At 55.0% G+C, this 20,084-nt stretch overlaps 2 protein-coding genes across 2 annotated transcripts; both read right to left on the bottom strand.

Moving 5' to 3' along the window:
• Positions 1-8,351: 8,351 nt before the first annotated feature.
• LOC135666198 (uncharacterized) lies at positions 8,352-11,075 on the bottom strand. Its single transcript, XM_065177770.1, has one exon. The coding sequence runs from the start codon at positions 11,073-11,075 to the stop codon at positions 8,352-8,354; it is 2,724 nt and encodes a 907-aa protein (XP_065033842.1).
• Positions 11,076-11,114: 39 nt separating this feature from the next.
• Positions 11,115-12,998, bottom strand: LOC135666197 (uncharacterized). The gene has a single exon (XM_065177769.1). It carries the CDS (start codon positions 12,996-12,998, stop codon positions 11,115-11,117), a length of 1,884 nt encoding a protein of 627 aa, XP_065033841.1.
• Between the last annotated feature and the right edge of the window lie 7,086 nt (positions 12,999-20,084).

The raw sequence follows: 20,084 nt of genomic DNA, 5'->3' as shown, positions 1-20,084 counted from the left end.
GGCAGGGGAAGGCGCTGACTGACACCCCCCATACCCTGCGGCAGCTCGGCCTTCCACGCAACGACCACGACGACAGACGCCATCAGGGGTACGACCCTGCCCCGACAGGATGGCACATCAGGTAACATCAAACCCACTTATAAATACCCTCTGGCTCCTAGCAGGTAAGAGGGACGATCTCATCCAAAAAACTCCTCTCCACCATCACTGACTTGATCGTCGGAGGGGTCGGGCCGAACCACCAACCCGACCTGTGTGCAGGTACTCGACCGCTGCCGAACCCACTTGACGCCGTGGAACTTTCCAGTCAGATCCCCTACATCAGTCACCACAGCACCCCCGGGGAAGCCGCATCTGATCCCAGCCATTTGGAGCCCTGAACCAGCCGCGTCGACACAGAGGTCACGGCTAAAAAAGGTTACTTACCGTAACAGATTGGCGCTAGAAGGAGGGGCCGTCCAAATGTCAGGCGATCAGCGAATCCGCCTCGGCGGATCCTCAACTACCGAGCTCCCCGCCTTGGGGGAGCATCCCCCGCATAATGAAACCCACGACGACCGCCCCGCGGCGGTATCGGAGCGCTACTGGCGACTGTTCAATGACCCAAGCTTATCACCCCCCGACGGCGCGCCTGCCGGCCCGTCGTCGGTATCACCCGAGGCTTTTCACGACCTCGCCCACCAAGTCCGAACCCTGACAAGCATGGTCCAGACCATCATCCCGATCGTCTCCCAACGGACCCCTCCGCACGCGACCCGGCCCTCGCCACAACGGGAGACCCCTATCCAGACTCACGTACCACTTCCTGAGCTCCCCATCTCACCTCAAAACCCCGCAGCTCGGCCCGGGAGCCGAGAAGCAGAAGACGCGGCAAGCCGACCCGAGCCCGAGGTTCCGACCGCCGACTCGACTAATGCCCTACGGGCTCAGCTACGCCTTGTCAGTCAAAGGCTTAACGAGGTACAACAGGAAGTCCGCAAGTCAAAGGGAGAGCTCGGGGCAGACGGACGCCAAGGATCTCCGTTCACCCCCGAGATACAAAACCAGGTGATCCCGCCGCACTTCCGCCTCCCCTCTCTGGATGCGTATGACGGCGCCACCGACCCGGCAGACCACGTGGCCGCTTTCCGCGCCCAGATGGCGCTATTCGGCACTTCCGACGCCCTGATGTGCAGGGCATTCCCAACGACTCTGCGCGGGCCGGCCCGCACGTGGTACGGCGGCCTGACGCCTGGGACCATCGCCTCCTTCGACCAGCTCGCCAAGGATTTCGAGCTTAACTTCCTGGCGTACGCCCGACCTAAACCGTCCATGGCATTACTGTTGGGAAATCATGGGGGGCGACATCATATGCGCAGCGGAAGAACAAGAAAACAAAAATCCCCGATTCCCAAAAAGATGTTCGTCATCGTGCGAAGATTGGTGCGCAAAAATCCGCAAAACACAAAACTGCGTATAGAGATTGTGTTACCTAGGGAGATCGTATATCCCTGTTTCCTTACAGATCCTTAGGAGAGGGTGAAGGAGGTCAAGCGTCCTCCTCTCTAGCGGTGATACACACAGCAAGGTTGCGACGACGCTCCTCAAAAACTCCAGGCCTGCTCTGAGGTGGAGAGGGAGAGGAGAATAGGAAGGGCAAGCAAAGACTCTAGCCTATGAGGCTGTGAATCCCTCCTATTTATAGAGATCCCGTGTCAAACCCTAATGGGTCCTTCCCTAGTGGGTATTGGATTTGCATCCAATAAGACAAGGGCTCCGTCGGATATCTCATATCCGAACCTCTACTCATCGCAATGCCTACCATATGTGTGTGACCCTCTAGGCCCAATATCGAGCTGGCCGTGAGTCATACCTGTCAGAACTCCTTCTGACTGAGTGAATTATTATCTCTATAATAATTCACTTGACTCATCGACTACGGACGTACTAGGCCACTACGCCGTAGTCCCCAGACGATACAGGGGAATCCAATCCATTAGACCTGTCTGTCCTCAGTTACCATGTACCTATAGTCCCTCATCCATCTAATATCCCAGAGACCGTATATTGAGCATGGTGCTGTCAACCCATACGGTTTTTACTCGAGTCTCGCTCTAATCGGATTCTCCCGGAGAACTCTTTCTCTCTCAACCCGAATGACCCTGGCCAGGGATTTGTCTGAGCATGAACACATGGGATATTCCTCTCATGATGCCGAGAGTGGATGATCCTCTGTCGACACTCAATAGCCCTCGTAAGGTCGACTACCACTCCCAATGACCAGCTATACTAGATCTGGGAACAGCCAAACCTATAAGTCTGGTATCAAAGAGTGGAGCACTCATACAGGACATCCTTGGTGTCTCAAGTCTAAGGACCAGATACACCACTAGGACTACGGAATCATTGTCTGACAATAAGGAATCATCAACCATCCAGCATTCCGTAAGCGGATCAATCAGTGAACTCATTCTCCAATGAGCACCTGTACTGTATCCCTAGTGTCCCTACACGAGCAGCTATGAGACCAGCTGCATCCATCATATGGATGGGTATACAGCACACCAGTCTATCCGGTTATCACGATGTCCCTCTCGAGTAACCTATGACCGGGATTATTTAGGATATGTGTTTAAAGGTGAATCGATCTCATTATCGTGATCTCATCACGATCCGATTCCCATTGCACAAATCCAAGGACATCACAATATATATGCATTTATGCAATAGTTATAAAGTGATATACGCCAAAATATAATAAGCAAAAAGATTATGTATCAAGTCACACGTGCCATCACTCACGTGATTGGCTTGCTGGGCACCTATGACTAGCAATCTCCCACTTGACCTAAAGCCAATCACCTATGTGTCTGATCCCCATCAGACCCCTGTGACGCTCAAAGACAATCTGAGACAACGGCTTTGTCAGTGGATCTGCAATGTTATCTTCGGATGGAACTTTTTCCACTGCTACATCTCCTCGGGTTACGATCTCTCTTATAAGCTGGAACCTCCTCAGAACACTTCTGATGAGACCCGGGTTCCCTTATTTGAGTAATCACCCCATAGTTGTCGCAATATAAGGAGATCGGCTCCTCGCTACCCGGCACGACTCCCAAATCTGTGATGAACTTATTCAACCAGACTCCCTCCTTTGCTGCATCTGATGCAGCAATGTACTCCGCCTTTGTGGTCGAGTCAGCAGTGGTATCTTGTTTGGAACTCTTCCAGCACACTGCTCCTCCATTCAAGGTGTACACATACCCTGAATTCGACTTGCTATCATCGACATCAGACTGAAAACTTGAGTCAGTGTAGCCTTCAACCTTAAGGCTATTACCTCCATATACTAGTAAAAGATCCTTAGTCCTTCTCAAGTACTTAAGGATACACTTTACTGCTTTCCAGTGCTCCAAGCCTGGATCCGCCTGATACCTGCTCGTGACACTCAGAGCATGCGCTATATCAGGCCTAGTACATAGCATGGCATACATGATAGACCCTATTGCTGAGGCATAAGGTATCATATCCATGTTCGCCCTTTCTTCTGGAGTCTTTGGGGACATACTCGTAGAAAGCGATATCCCATGTCTCATCGGTATGAGACCTCTCTTGGAATTTTTCATGCCAAACCTTTTGACAATAGTTTCTATGTACCTGGACTGGGACAAGCCAAGCATCCTCTTGGATCTATCTCTATAGATTCTAATCCCCAAGATATAAGATGCTTCTCCTAAGTCCTTCATGGAGAAGTGTCTAGATAACCAAGCCTTTACTGAGGATAGCATTCCTATGTCATTCCCAATGATGAGGATGTCATCCACATATAACACCAAAAAGGTAATAGCGCTCCCACTTACCTTTCTGTATACACAAGGCTCATCTTCGTTCTTAACGAAGTCATAAGATCTGATTGCCTCATCAAATCTTATGTTCCAACTTCGGGAAGCTTGCTTTAGTCCATAAATGGATCTAAGCAACCTACACACCTTATCTGGGCAGTTCTTGGACACGAATCCCTCAGGTTGCATCATATACACCTCCTCCTCAAGGTTCCTGTTATGGTGAGTAACTTTTTTAGCCGTGGCCTCGGGGCCGACACGGCTTGGTCCAAATCAGGCTGTCGGGGGATCTCTCGATGATGTGGCCTGCGGGGATCGGGAACCCTCGGGGGAGACGCCGTTGGGTTGCTCCGGAGCTCGGTGGGGCCGTCGTCTTGGTACCTGCACGAAGGTCGGGTCGGAGACTCGACCCGACCTCTCCGACGATCGAGTTAGCAATGATGTGGAGAGGATTTTGGAGGAAGAGAAGGTAGGAGTGTTATCTGGTGTGTTGGGTTTGTTTTCCCTCCCCCTTCCTTGTTTGGAACTGGGGGGTATTTATAGGTGGGCCTGGGTGTTACCTGACCTGCCCGTTTGTAGTGGTAGGTGAATACCTCACGTTGCGTCTGACACGCCCATTGGGGCTGCGTGGGAGGCCGAGCTGCTGCAGGGTATGGCGCATCTCGGTTGGCGTGCTTCTTACCCTTGGCCGAGCCCAGAAGGCGCAGAGCCGGGCTCGCTGGGCGAGGGTAGGTGGCGTTATTGTGACGGACGGGGTCCAGTCCATGCGTAAATGCGCCTGGGTCGGCGTTCCGGGGTTTCGTTGACCGGGGCGTGAAGCGTTGATTCAGGGGGGCTGGCGTCATTCACATCCTGTCGCCATTATTGCCCTCATCATATTCCCCCCCGGAAAGAAGCTATGCGTCGGTAGTCGTAGCGAGAGTCCGAGGCATGGCTTTTGTTTTAGAGTTGGTCGGCTGCGGAGTCACAGACCCTGAGGGTGCGGAAGGGGGCTGGCCTCCCGAGCGGTGGAAGGCCGAGGAACCGGGAAGGGGCCGAGTGTGTCTCGGGAGGTGGAAAGCCAAAGGGCCGAGGAGCGGCCGAGCGGGTAGTGGGTGGCGTAAAGCGGTAGGGCCGAGGAGCGGCCGAGTGGGTCGTGGGTGGCGTAAAGCGGTAGGGCCGAGGAGCGGCCGAGCGGGTCGTGGGTGGCGTAAAGCGGTAGGGCCGAGGAGCGCTTCGGCCGAGGAGCGACCGAGGGGCGCATCGGCCGAGGAGCGGCCGAGCATGTCTTGGGTGGCGTAAAGCCGAAAGGCCGAGGAGCGGCCGAAGCATGTCTTGGGTGGCGTAAAGCCGAAAGGCCGAGGGGCGGCCGAGCATGTCTTGGGTGGCGTAAAGCCGAAAGGCCGAGGGGCGGCCGTGCATGTCTTGGGTGGCGTAAAGCCGAAAGGCCGAGGGGCGGCCGAGCATGTCTTGGGTGGCGTAAAGCCGAAAGGCCGAGGGGCGGCCGAGCATGTCTTGGGTGGCGTAAAGCCGAAAGGCCGAGGGGCGGCCGAGCATTTCTTGGGTGGCGTAAAGCCGAAAGGCCGAGGGGCGACCGTGCATGTCTTGGGTGGCGTAAAGCCGAAAGGCCGAGGGGCGGCCGAGCATGTCTTGGGTGGCGTAAAGCCGAAAGGCCGAGGGGCGGCCGAGCATGTCTTGGGTGGCATAAAGCCGAAAGGCCGAGGGGCGGCCGTGCATGTCTTGGGTGGCGTAAAGCCGAAAGGCCGAGGGGCGGCCGAGCATGTCTTGGGTGGCGTAAAGCCGAAAGGCCGAGGGGCGGCCGAGCATGTCTTGGGTGGCGTAAAGCCGAAGGGCCGAGGAGCGGCCGTGGGGGCTCTTAAAAGCTGTCGTGTTTAATTGTTGCCTCGTGGACGGGGGTTACTTTCACTGCACGTTTCCGGGCGTTGAGGTCGAGGCGGTCCCTGGGCGGCACCTCGTCTCCGGGTTCGCCACGTCAGGCCGTTCATTTAATTCGGGGGCGCCTTTGGGCGCTCTTCGATGTGACGTAACGGCCGCGCCCTTGCGCGAGTGCGCTGCCGCCCATTCTCGGGAAGCGATGAGGCATTGACTCTGGCGGGGTGTCTTTTTAATTGTTTGGGCGCCTGTTCCTTCCTCCAACCCCTTGCTGCTGCGCTTCCTCCTTCGAGCCCCGCCATTGTGTCCCCAAGCTTCTTCCCGGCTCTTCGCGCGGTTTCTATCTTCTTCTCGAGGTCAGTCGAGATGTCATCCTTTCCTTCTTCACTTTCCTCCCCGTCTTCCTCTCCCACTTCTTCTCCCGTGCTTGGGGCTGGAGGGGGCGGTCCTCCTTCGACCCTCGACGAGTCCCCCGACGAGGAGGCGGCGCGGTCGCTCGAGGCTTTGATGTGGCCGCACGATATTGACTCAATTGTGAGTGAACCTTCGCTGGAAGGACTCCGCGAACGTTATTGCATCCCGGGAGATCATGTCCTCGGTGTGCCTGAGCCAGGGCAGCGGGCGTATGACCCGATCCCAAAGGGATTCGCTTTGTCCCTTGATGCTTTGGAGGCGGGCTTGCGTTTCCCCCTTCATCCCTTCATTGTATCTTGTTTGTCCTTCTGGCGGGTTTCTCCATCTCAGGTAACGCCGAACTCCTGGCGTTACCTAGTGGTATTCCTGGGGGAGTGCCATTATGCCCATATCACCCCCACCCTCAGCCTCTTTCTTTCCTGTTACCGCTTTTGCAAAGGCTCGGGGGGTTACTTCTTAACGGCTCGGACTGGGTTTCGCGTTGGGGGTGCCCCTTCCAATAACAAGGGATGGAAGGGGAGGTTCTTTTACGTCAGCCGTACACAGGACTGGGGCTTCGGGGTTCGGTGGTCTGCGAGGGTGATTAGCAACCCCCCTCCTTGTTTGGGCGAAGTGGATCACCAAGCTCGGGAGAGGCTCAGAGGGATTCTCCCTAAGTCGCAGGCCATCCGGACCATGACCGAGCAGTGGTTGGTCGCGGCGGGCCTTAGCCCGGTGCCTCAGGGTATGTGAGTGACAGTTGTGTCGGGTCTTTGTGTGGCTGGTTTCGGACACTAATGCTTTCCATTTCCTGTAGAGATGGTGAACCTTTGGTCGCTCCTGGAGAATCCGGCGTCGCAGCCTCCTTCCCCGACTCCAGAGACCGCCTTGCGGCCTCCTCCCCTCGCTTCGGCAACCGAATCACAACCTCCACAGCCGGCTTTGGCAGCCGAGTCGTCGCCCCCTCCCACGGCGCTGGTGACCGAACCTCAACCTGGTACGGAGGGTGCCCCCTTGGAGGTTGGGGACGGGCGGCCTTCAAAGAAGGCGAAGGTATGCACGTCTAAGGGGCCGGGAGCGAGCTCTCGTCCGGGTGGGGTCGGGCCTGATCGGCGTGTGGCGGGGAAGGGGCCCCACCCCGTCTCCGTGCATGGCTTGTGCCGGCTCCCGGCTGGGGATGGGGAGCCGTTCCAGGCGCGGCTGGTCGGCGAGATCCCGCGTGGCGAGCCCCGCGAGCCCCTGGTTGCCCGCTGGGAGGGTCTTTTCCGGGGGGATAGGGTGTGGGCCGGAGGGGATCCCTCTGCGGCCTTCCTCCAAGGGGCGCTCCATCCTGACCTGGCTCGGGATTTGTACACCCTACCCTCGAAAACGCTTCTCAGCAAGTCTGCTCAGTCACTGGTCTGGGTAAGTATATCTTTCTCTTGGGGTTTGGCTGCTTGGTACCGACTTCCTTGACACTTCTCTTTCTGCAGGGTCTTCATTATGCGATGGCCCTGATGGACAGGGTGCGGGATGCCGGCCGAACCGTCGGGGGCCTCGTTAGTCGTAACGCTGAGCTCAGCCAGCAGATGGCGGAGATTCAGGCCAAAAACGGGCCGGAGGTCGTGGCGGCTGCCGAGGAGCGTGCCTCGGGCTTTGAGGCGGAAGTGGTCCGTCTTCAGTCGGAGCTGGAGGCCTCCAAAGAGGCCAACGACGCCATGAAGGTGGCCAACGGGGAGCTCCAAAAACTGATGCGGATAGAACGGACCGAGCTCCGTCTGGTGAAGGCCGAGGCGAGTGCCCTTAGCAAGAAGCTGGAGAGCACAAATGCCGAGGTGAAAAAGGCATCGGAGGCGTTGGCGGAGGAGACCCTGCTTCGACCCCTGAAGGACACGACGCTCATCAAGGCGTACAAGAAGTCGGAAGGGTTTGAACTCGGGCTGACGCGGACGGGGCGGGTATCTTTCGAGTATGGGTATCGGATTGCTACGTCGCGCTTCCGTGCTCGCCATCCTGGTCTTGACGTGGACGAGGACCCTTTTAACTCCCACCCCGAAGACCGAGTTGTGGACATGCCCGAGGAGGTTCCCTTCGACGACCGCTTGGAGGTCCCCCGGCAGTGAGGACGGGTTTCAGCCCTGCGGATTTATGTGCACCGAGCTTTTGTGTCTCCTCTGGGTGCCGAGTCTTGTATCTCTCCATTTATGAAATAAAGGACGCTTTCTACCATTCGTGTGTTGTTCGGCCAAAGAGGCCTTTTGTTTGGCGGCGTGATCTTCCCTTGCTCTAAACAAAAAATTTCTTAAGGTTCCGGACGTTCCATGTTCTTGGCAAGCGGGACCCGTCCATTGTCGCAAGCCTGTATGTGCCTGGTCGGACTACCTCGATGACCCGATAGGGTCCTTCCCAGTTGGGGGCCAGCTTCCCCCCGGCCCTGGTCGGGTTGCTGACTTCGGCCCTTCGTAGAACTAAGTCGTTCATTTTAATAGGCCGAGGTCGCACCCTGCGGTTGTACACCCGGGCAACGGCTCTCTTGTAAGAAAGATCCCTCAGGTGTGCGCCGGCGCGCCGCTCTTCGATCAGGTCCAAGCCGGCACGCAGCCCCTGGTCCGATGTGGTCTCGTGGTACTCTTCTACTCGAGGGGTAGGAAATACGACCTCTGGGGGTAGTACGGCCTCGGTTCCATACGAGAGGCTGTAGGGTGATTCCCCGGTGGCTATTTTGGGGGTAGTCCGTAAGGACCACAAGATGCTGGGTAACTCCTCGACCCAGGCCGTTCGGGAAGCCGATACCCTTCTTTTGAGCCCGTCCAGGATAGATCGGTTTGTTACCTCGGCTAGTCCATTCGTCTGGGGGTAGGCAACCGAGCTGTGTTTTAACCGGATTCCATAGTTAGCGCAGAATTCTTGAATCCTTTTGCCGGCGAATTGGGTCCCGTTGTCCGTGACGATGGTTCTGGGGAGGCCGAACCGGGTCACGATGTTTTTCCATATGAACTTCTTGATCTGCTGCTCGGTGATCGCCGCCAGCGGTTCAGCTTCCGGCCATCGGGTGAAGTAGTCTATTGCGACCACAATGTATCTTCTCTGCCCTGAGGCTGGGGGGAAGGGGCCGAGGAGATCCAGCCCCCATTGCGCGAACGGCCACGCGCAAGTGATGGGGGAGAGCGGCACCGCCGGCAGTTGGGGGGTCCGGGCGTGCCTTTGGCACGGGCCGCACTTCCGTACGTAGGCCTTCGCGTCCTGAACCATGGTGGGCCAGTAATAGCCTTGGCGGAGAATTTTGCAGGCCAGGGTTCGGCCGGCGATGTGCTCTCCGCAAATCCCCTCGTGGACCTCGGCCAAGACTATCGCCGCCTCCTCTGGCTCGAGGCACCGCAGCAGAGGATGGGAGAAAGACCGTTTGTACAGCCGCCCGTTCGCTTCGGTGTACCATGCCTGTTTTCGGCGAATACGCCGAGCTGCGGCTTCGTCGGTGGGGAGGGTCCCGTCGCGTTTGTAGCGCAGCATATCCCCTACCCAGGTGGCTCGGGTGTCGGCCGCCGACACATACGCGACCGGGATAGAGGGGGAGGAGAGCTCCTCGATCCCGTGGGTGGTGCCCGGGGGTCGCTTCGAGGCTAGCTTGGCCAGCTCATCGGCTCGGTCGTTCTGATGTCTTGGCACCCTGGATATCGTGAAGTGTGCGAAACAGGAGGCTAAGTTTTTTACCTCCGTTACGTATTTTGCCATAGTGGGTTCTCTGGCCACGTATCCGCCGTTAAGTTGCTCGGTCACCAACTGCGAATCGGTGAGGACTTTGATGGCGTCGACCTGCATCTCGCGGGATAGTCTGAGCCCCGCTAGGAGCGCCTCGTACTCAGCTTCATTGTTCGTGGCATGGAACCCGAAGCGGAGGGAACGTTCGAACGTCTGCCCATCGGGGGCCGACAGCACCAGTCCTGCGCCGGCCCCCGTTGAAGCGGACGAGCCGTCCACCTGTAGGACCCACGTTCCGCCTAGTTCACTGGGGGGCCGCCCTTCGGCATGGGCGAGCTCAGAGATGAAGTCGGCCAGGGCTTGTGCTTTGATGGCGGTCCTGGGTGTGTAGCGGATGTCGAACTCTCCGAGCTCGATCGACCTCTTGAGGAGTCGACCTGCGACATCGAATTTTGATAGTACTTGACTAAGAGGTTGGTCGGTGATTACCTTGATCGGATGAGCTTGAAAGTAGGGGCGTAACTTTCGGGCTGCCAGCATGAGCGCGAGGGCGAGCTTCTCTATTGGGGGATATCGCTCCTCGGGCCCGCTCAGGACATGACTGGTGTAGTATATGGGGAGCTGTTCGCCGGCTTCCTTGATGAGGACCGAGCTGACTGCGTGCTGTGAGGCAGCCAGGTAAACGCCGAGCTCCTCTCCAGCAGTGACTGAAGCGAGGCGGGGAAGGTTGGCCAAATGTTGCTGGACCTGTCGGAAAGCTTCCTCACACTGGGGCGTCCATTGGAAATTCTTCGGGTCTCTTATTGCACGGAAGAAGGCGAGGCAGCGATCGCCCGACCGGGGCAGGAATCGGGATAGGGCGGCCAGACGTCCATTCAGTCGCTGTAGGTCTTTGACCGTCCGAGGGGCCTGCATGTCGAGGATCGCCCGGACCTTTTCCGGGTTGACGTCGATCCCTCTTTCGTGTATGATGAATCCGAGGAACTTTCCTGAACTGACGCTGAAGGCGCACTTTGCGGGGTTGAGCCGAAGGCCGCAGTTTCGGAGTGTGGCGAATGTTTCTGATAGGTCCGTCAGGTGATCTCCCGATACCCGGCTTTTTACGATCATGTCGTCCACATAGACCTCTAGGTTTCGCCCTATCTGTTGGGCGAATATCTTGTTGATGGTCCTCTGATAGGTTGCGCCAGCGTTCTTCAGCCCGAACGGCATTACTTTGTAACAGTATGCCCCAAGGCTGGTGATGAAGGCTGTGTGTCTCTGATCTTCAGGTGCCATTCGGATCTGATTATATCCGGAGAAGGCGTCCATGAATGAGAGTCGGGCGTGCCCTGCGGTTGCATCCACGAGCTAATCAATCCTTGGAAGGGGGTAGCAGTCTTTGGGGCACGCCCGATTAAGACTGGTGTAGTCAACACACATTCGCCAGCTCCCATTATGCTTTTTTACCAGAACTACATTGGACAGCCACTGTGGGTACTTGACCTCTTCTATAAAGCCGGCTGCTAAGAGCCGTTCTATCTCTTCGCGGACAGCTTCCTGCCTGTCCGGGGCCTGGGGTCGCGGCTTTTGTTTTACCGGCCGGGCATCAGGCGATATGTTGAGGTGATGTTGGGTTGCCTTCGGGTCCACGCCTGCTGCGTCGGATGGCGACCAAGCGAAGACGTCAGCGTTCTCTTGCAAGAGGCCGACAAGTTTTTCCCGCTCGTCCGGGGGTAGGTCAGACCCGACTTTAATGGTTCGGTCCGGGCGTCCCTTTTTCAGCGACACGTCGTAGGTTGGGGCCGACGGCTCGGGATGTGGATTTGGCCGTTTCATTTCTCTGGGGTCGTCCGGGAGTGCTTCGATTTTCGCCCTCTTGTGTAGGGAGACCGCCGTCAGGTAACATCGCCTGGATTCCCGAGGGCTTCCCCAAACCTCCCCAGTTCCCGCGTGAGTCGGGAATTTTACTGTCTGATGGTAAGTGGAAACCAGGGCCCTGCTTTTGTTGAGGGAGGGTCGGCCTAGGATGGCATTGTACGCCGTAGGCAGATCTACTATCAGAAAAGTCGACATCACTGTTTTAGTCTTGGGCGGTGTCCCCAACGTCAGAGGTAGTGTGACAGATCCCAATGGCGAAACCGAGTTGCTAGTGAACCCGGTGAGGTCGGAGCGGACAGGTTTCAAGGCTTGCTTCGTAAGCCCCATCTTCTGGAAGGCATCGTGGAATAGTATATCTGCGGAGCTTCCTGTGTCAATCATAATCCTTCTTACCTGGGCATTAGCGATTCTGGCAGTTATTACCAGCGCGTCATCGTGCTCCAGTCGTTCGGCGTCTTCGGGGGGAAATGCGACCAGCGGGTCAGGGGTTCCATGGGGGCCTTCGTCTCTGGCCGAGCGGGCGTAGGCCTTCCTTCCAGACATGCTATCCCCCCCGGATGCTGGGCCGCCAGTGATGACGCTGATTAGACGCTCGGACGGGCCGTCCGGGCAAGGCGGGGCGAGGTTGCCTGTCTGAACGTGCGGGTCGAGGCGTCCCTCCCGGCGGAGTTCGTAGATTTGGCGCGAGAGCTCGCGGCATTCCTTAGTGTCATGTCCATTTTTGCGGTGAAAGCGGCAGTATTTGGACCGGTCGGCCAGCTCTCGCGGGTTGTTCATCGGGTAAGGTGTTTTGAGCAGTCCCCTTTCCCTGATCTGGAGAAAGATTTCTGTCCGGGATGCACCCGTTGGGAGCGGGAGGGGTCTTAGCAGGGGAGGATCGGGTTGGTGGAGCTTCCGTCTGGGAGGGAGCTGTCCCTGAGCCGGTTCTGGTCTTTCCCTCTTGTGTTCCTGCCGTTTCCCCCCCGTCCAGGCTTCGACTTCCACGAACTGGTTCGCGCGCTGGAGCATTTCGGGGACCGAAGTAGGAGGTCGCTCCACGAGAGACCAGAAGAGTCGGGAGGGACGCAGGCCTGTCACGAATGCCTGCATTGACAGTGAAGGGTGAGTGTCCAGGAGTTCCCGGATCCTTGTAGCAAAGCGATTTACGTAAAGGGAGAGGGGCTCATCCTCCTTCTGGCTAAGCCCGAGGAGGAACGCCATGGAAGGCTTCGGGCGTGCGCAAGCTATGAAGTGGAGCTCGAAGTCCTTGGCAAGCTGGTCGAATGAGGCGATCGTCGTAGTCTTCAAGCCTCCATACCACGCGAGGGCCGGCCCTCTCAATGTGGTGGGGAATGCCCTGCTCATCAAGGCATCTGAGGTCCCGTACAACGACATCTGCGCGCGGAAGGCCACCGTATGGTCGGCCGGGTCGGCAGAGCCGTCATAAGTGTCCAGGGGGGGGAGTCGGAAGCCTGGGGGAATGGCGTGTTCCAATATCCAGGGGGGGGAGGCGGAAGGCCCTCGAAATGCAGGTGGCCGTGATACGCGTCCTCATCGACTCACAACTTGTGGCCGAGCAGCTCAATGGCGGATACAAAGCTCGGGACGCGACCATGGCGAAATACCTGGCACGGGTAAGGGACCTGACCCCCAAAGTTTTGCTACTTTACCTTATCCAATGTTCCGAGGAAGAAAAACGAACGAGCCGACGTCCTAGCTAAGCTGGCGTCAAAACCGACCTCCAAGGCACGGCCAGAGGTTGAGGAGCTCCCTGCTCGCGCCATTGAAGTGGCGACTACGGCCTCAGGCAACGCCCCGATCACGTAGGTGCAGGAGCTACTACGCTTCAAGCGGGACGGAACCCTTCCCCTCGACGAAGCCGCGGCTCGGCGCCTGCGTCGCACACACGTATGGTACACCGAGGAGAGCGGCCGACTTTACAAACGGTCCTTCACCTATCCCCTCCTGCGATGCTTGGAGCCTGACGAAGCCCAGGCGGTCCTAGCCGAAACCCACGAAGGGGTTTGCGGCGAGCACATCGGCGGGCGAACCTTGGCGCACAAAATACTTCGCCAAGGCTACTACTAGCCGACCATGTGCCGGGACGCGAAAGCTTACGTACAGCGGTGCAGCTCGTGCCAACAGCACGCCCGCACTCCCCGACAACTCGCGGTCCCGCTCAGCCCCATCGACTGCGCATGGCCATTTGTGCAGTGGGGTTTGGACCTCCTCGGACCTTTCCCACCGGCTTTTGGACAGCGGAAGTACATAATTATAGGAGTGGACTACTTCACAAAGTGGGTCGAGGCCGAGCCGCTGGCGACGATCACGGAACATCAAATGGAGAAGTTCGTGTGGAAGAACCTGGTAACTCGGTTCGGGTTGCCCAAGGCCATTATCACGGACAACGGACCTCAGTTCGCCGGCAGAAGGTTCCAGGAATTCTGCGCCAATCATGGCATTCAACTAAGGTTCAGCTCCGTGGCTCACCCCCAGACGAATGGGCTGGCAGAGGTAACCAACCGATCCATCTTGGACGGACTCAAAAGAAGAGTGTCCGCAGCCCGGTCGGCCTGGATAGACGAGCTCCCCAGCGTACTATGGTCACTACGCACCACTCCTAAGGCCGCGACCGGAGAATCCCCGTACAGTTTGACGTTCGGGACCGAAGCCGTCGTGCCACCCGAGATGGCTGTCGCCACCCTTCGGACAAAGAGATATGACGAGGAAGTCTCGAACGAAGGACTTCGTGCCAGCCTCGACGTGCTCGAGGAGCGACGCGCTGATGCGCACCTGAAAGCCCTCTCTTACCAGAGAGCCGTTGCGAGGGTCTACAATAAAAAGGTACGACCCCGACCGATCAAGTTAGGCGATCTAGTCCTACGAAGGGTCGAGGTTAGCGACCCGACCCGAGCAAGGGGAAAGCTGGCCCCCAAGTGGGAGGGACCTTATCGGGTCATCAAGGTAGTCCGACCGGGTGCTTACCACCTCACGTCGATGGACGGTTCTCCTTTGCCGAGAACCTGGAACGTCGGAAACCTTAAGAAGTTTTTCGTCTGAAACGAAGAAACCTTTTCCGTTTAAAGAAGAAGAACTCTCTCCCGAAGGAAGAAGCTTTTGCCTAGGAAAAGAAGAAGGGAACAATAAAGCGGATGGAGAAAAGTCTTTCCTTTTATTGAAGACAGCAAACCAAAATACAGGACCCGACTTACAAAACCCGACCAACAAAAACAAATTCAAAAACCCTTTATTTTTGGGGGACCTCTAGGCGATCGTCGAAGGGGACTTCCTCGGGCATATCCACCCCCGGGTCCTCGGGGTGAGGGGTAAAAGGGTCCTCCTCCACCTCGAGACCCGGGTGACGAGCACAGAAACGGGACGTAGCGATACGGTATCCATATTCAAAGGATACCCGCCCCGTCTGCGTCAGCCCGAGCTCGAACCCCTCCAACCTCTTGTAGGCCTCGAGGAGCTCCTTGTCCCTCGCGGGTCGGAGACGGGCCTCCTCCGCCAGCGCCTCCGAGGCCGTCTTCGCCTCAACCTTCGCTTCCTCCAGCTTTTTGCTGAGGGCGCTCGCCTCCGTCTTCACCAGGCGGAGCTCAGTCCGCTCCACCCTTATTGTCTTCTGGAGTCCCTCATTCGCCTTCTTAGAGGCCTCGAGCCCCGACCGGAGGCACGCTGCCTCCGCCTCCAGGTCCAACGCACGCTGCTCGGCAGCCGCCACGGCCTCCGGACCAGCTCCGGCTCGAACCTCTTCAACCTAGCAGGACGAGTTCAGCGTTGCGGCTGGCCAGGCCCCCGATGACCCGGCCGGCGTCGCGCACCCTGTCCATCAGGGCCACCGCGTAGTGGAGACCCTGCATAGAAGGAAACAGGTCAAGGAGGCCGGCATCAGACAAATGAACCGGCAAAGCAGGAGCACGCTTACCCAGGTCAGTGACTGGGCCGACTTGTTGAGCAACGCCTCCGAGGGCAGGACATACAAGTCCCGAGCCATATCGGGATGGAGCGCGCCTCGGAGGAACGTCGCGGAGAGATCCCCTCCGGCCCACACCTTAGACCCCCGGGACAAACCCTCCCAGCGGGGAACCAGAGGGTCGCTGAGCTCACCGGGTAGGATCTCGCTCGCTAGCCGCGTCAGGTACGGCTCCCCATCTCTGGCAGGAAGCCGGCAGAGGTCGCACACGGAGACAGGGCGAAGACCCTTCCCGGCCGTCCGACGACTGGGGACTGCCCCTCCACGATGAGAGCTCGCCTCGGGCCCCTTCGACGGGGTTGTCTTCGCCTTCTTCGAAGGGCGCCCAGCCTCGACCTCCAGCGGGGCACCCACCGAGCCGGGTAGCGGGTCGGTCAACGGAGCGGGAGTAGGAGGTTGCGGATCGGTTGGCGAAGCTGGAAGGGGGGGCTCCAAACCCTGACCCCCCAGGAGCGAGCGCAGGTTCACCATATCTACGAAAAACAAAAGAAGTTAGTACCCGGAGCCAACCACGCAAAACGCCCGGACAAAACGTAACCAAACATACCCATAGGCGTCGGGCTGAGGCCCGCCTCGACCAGCCATTGCTCGGTCATGGTACGGATGGCCTGCGACCTAGGGAGAATCTCCTTGAGCCTCACCAGAGCTTGGCGCTCTGCCTCGCCCAAACATGGGGTGGTGTTATCGATCGCCCTCGCGGACCACCGAACCCCGAAACCCCAGTCCTGCGCACGGCTGACATAAAAAAACCTCCCATTCCATCCCTTGTTACTGGAAGGGGCACCACCGACTCGAAAACCCGTCCGGGCTGACAAAAAATAGCCCCACGAACCCCTGCAGAGGCGGTAGCAGGAAAGAAAGAGGTTAAGAGTGGGGGTGATGTTGGCATAATGGCATTCCCCCAGGAATACCACCAGGTAACACCAAGAGTTTGGCGCCACCTGAGATGGCGAAATCCGCCAGAGAGACAGGCAGGATGCTATGAGGGGGTGAAGAGGAAAACGCAAGCCCGCCTCCAGGGCGTCGAGGGTCAAGGCGAAGCCCTTCTGGACTGGGTCATACGCCCGTTGGCCCGGTTCGGGAGCACTGAGGATATGGTCCTCCGAGATGCTATAGCGTGCCCGGAGTTCCTCCAGCAAGGCCCCGCTCATGGAGTGTGACTAAATGCAGTGTGAGCTGCAATCCATATCAATCAAATTAATACCAATACAAATCAATATCAATATATCAATATGTAGTAATATAAAAGTATGAAGTAGTACCAATATCAATATATAGTAATAATTAATACTAATAATTATCGATAATATAATTATAAATGATTATATTAACTAATACTTAATTGATACTTAGATATTTTACATATGAATATTAATACTTATATTAATATTAACTATTAAACTAATTATTAATGTTAACTAATACTTATTTTATTACTTATATTTATTTACTTATATTTATTATATTATTATTATATTATTATTATTTATTATATTATTATTATATTAATATTATTATTATATTATATTATCATTATAGGATTATATTATGTATAGGATTATATTTTATATTATGTATAGGATTATATTATGATTACAGAGTAGAAGTTATGATTATAAAAAATAGTAATAGTATGTAATTAAGTAATAGCATGTAATTATGTAATATAGTGATGTTATATAGGATGATAGGGATAGCCTTATATAACTAATGAATATCTAATGTCATTTTAATATGACATATATATTTGTTTCTTCCATAACGTAAATCACCCGTATTTTTTTTAGATTAAATCGGATTCTAGAATCATTCCTAGAAACATAGACGGGTCTGAGCTTATAGACATTACATACATCTAGTATAACCTCCCCAACCCTTCTTTTTTTTTTTACAATTTTGTAATACCGTCCATCTTTTCTCCTAAAACTCTAAGTCATATAGTAATACGTTATTATGTTCCCCAACCAATTGGATTATCTTGAACCACGCATGAATTGGGATAAACTTACTTAATAATAATAATAATAAGACTATTTTGTAATAATAAAAAGACTATTTTGAAAGCTAGTCAATGATGACCCTCCATGGATTCACCTATATAAGCCGCAGCTAACGTTGCAAAAATAAGAGCTTGAATACCACTTGTAAATAATCCAAGAAACATGACAGGTATAGGAACTACTGAAGGGACTAAAGAAACAAGAACGACAACTACTAAGGTAGCGCACCGATAAGGTAGGAACTCGCTCTTCTTACCGTCGTGTTGTTCACCGAAGTGGAGCTCCCAGTAGCTCCCGATCATACCTCCGTATGATAAAGTCCCTCACGGGACTGTGTCGTGTGAATCGCATTGCCACGAACTGCTTCCACCACGATCCGCTGCACCATGTCGCCTCCTGGTGACATCTCCAATGCATTCTGATCATTGTGGGATGAACTTGAATTGTGAACCCTCTATGTGTAGCCTCTGCCAATACATCGCAGGGTCTCCACTTTCGTTTTGTTCGCTCTTTTGACAATCGACCTTCATCCACCCGCTCTTAGGTCACACTTAGTTGAAGCATCGCTCTAGGACAATCCATCGCCTAGTAGCTCCCGAAGTCCACCAACTTCGCTATAATTAGTGCACCATTGTCTGGATCCTGGGCCTCTGCCCCTACAAGCACAATCTCCGCTGCGCATCGCTTCCTTCAAGTAACTTGAATGGCATCACTGTGGCATATTCTTCAAGAATACTTGCCTCTGCATCCTCTTGCCCCATGCCAAGGCATTCTGAACCCAACTTCGCCTCCGCAAGTTGAGTTGCGTTAGTTCCTCCATCAAATGCTTCTATGAGATAAGGTGCATGTGCCCATAAACTTCTTTCGTCTTTGGCACCATACAAGATGAGTCCGCTCCGTCAGAATGAATGACCCATGGAACAACATGATCCTACTCTTGCCTTTGTAAGAGTTCATATCCTTGACCTCTGTCCAAGGAAAGCTTTGTGCCTCCGCTCCATGTTCCATCTTTTATGCCGGCTCACTTCATACGGCTTGGGTACTTCGCCAAGTTACACCCAAGTTGCTCCGCTCCTCGTTTTGCATTGAGTTGATGGTGGCCCTCACGCCCACCATTCCTCGGGTCAGCCCTTCCTTGAGTCTGATCATCATATCTACTCCCAAGTGTGCTTTCATTTATGTTGCTTTAGATCGCTCTCTCACTTGATCTCGCAATGCATCCACCAATGCATTCTCTTAAGTGAGATCATTCAACGACTCCTCATCGCTCGCTCGGTCCATTGAGCTTCATGGAGTTGTTGTTTTTGAGGTACTCCTCCTCAACATTTGCGATCTGTTGCACATGATTCTCCCTCTGGATAACCGAGATCTATCCCTCCTAAATAACTGTCATATTGTAGCAACATCTCTCTTCGTTTCGGAGACCACCATCCCCTTAGACTACTCCGATTTGCTGAATAAACTGTGCATTGTTCCGTCTCCTGCAAACGCACTTGCTAGATTGCGACTCTACGTCAATACAGCCCCCGCTGCATCACTCAAGCCCTAGCAACATGCTGAACTTGCTGCACACTTTAGCCTTCCACGGACGTATCCTTCACATGCCGAAGAGAAAGTTTCAATGCTCCTTGGCACCGAGTTTCAGTCGCCTTGGGATGGCCACGAACATTCCATCATCCGCATGCAAGCCCTTACATGAGCACCGAATTCTTTGAGTTAGCAATTCCTCTCACCTCTGTGAGCTTTGCACAGCTCTTTCGATTGCTGAGCAACTCTTTCCACCTTGCATTGTCTCATCCTTTACCAAGCACCTCACTTGCCTTGAGCACCATCAAGTGTTGTTGTCAACATTGAGCCGTAGCTCGAACTCAGCCATCCGAACCTTTGTGCGCTTCACATTCTTCCTAGCTTGCTTGTCCTCGTGGTGCCTCTTGCGCGAAGGGTTTGCCATTCCTCCGAATGCCAGTCTCAGATGCTCGCTCCTCCGAGCGACTCCTTTTTCCTACATCTCCATGCCCGTTTTCTCCCAAACGGTCGCGCGTGTGCTGACTGCCCTCAACGCAACCCCACTAGGTCCCTCAGATTTGTATGCCAGGTGTTTATATGGGTGCTTGTCCCGGTCTGATACCATCTGTCACAGACTTAGCTAGTTTTGCCTAAGTCGTGCGGCACCCTTGCGTGTTCGTCCGCAAAGGTCAGTCTCCCCGAAACCTCCCATGATCCATTAGGACCCACAAAAGAGAAAACGGTTTAGAGTAAACGCCTCACTCGGAATCCACAAGCAAACATTTCCGAAAAACACTTCACAGACAATGCAAATTACAAATAGACTATATAAGCTCAGAACAGTTGCACAACAAAGGGGTAAAATGGTCCATTACAGATCGAATAATCTCTCACACGTGTCTACATGACACAACATTTATTTACAAGCCTAAAGAGGCCACCAAACCCAACTAAAATGAGACTATTAAACCTTTGGTTGTCCATCTATATGCTGTGCAA

Source organism: Musa acuminata, unplaced genomic scaffold, assembly GCF_036884655.1.
Source record: "Musa acuminata AAA Group cultivar baxijiao unplaced genomic scaffold, Cavendish_Baxijiao_AAA HiC_scaffold_1077, whole genome shotgun sequence".
In the NCBI taxonomy this organism is placed as follows: Eukaryota; Viridiplantae; Streptophyta; class Magnoliopsida; order Zingiberales; family Musaceae; genus Musa; species Musa acuminata.
This window is presented reverse-complemented; position numbering and strand designations above follow the sequence as displayed.

Excerpts from the sequence above, each read along its gene's own strand:
- LOC135666198 (XM_065177770.1), bottom strand. The coding sequence starts at position 11,075 with ATGGACGCCTTCTCCGGATATAATCAGATCCGAATGGCACCTGAAGAT.
- LOC135666197 (XM_065177769.1), bottom strand. The coding sequence starts at position 12,998 with ATGTCGTTGTACGGGACCTCAGATGCCTTGATGAGCAGGGCATTCCCC.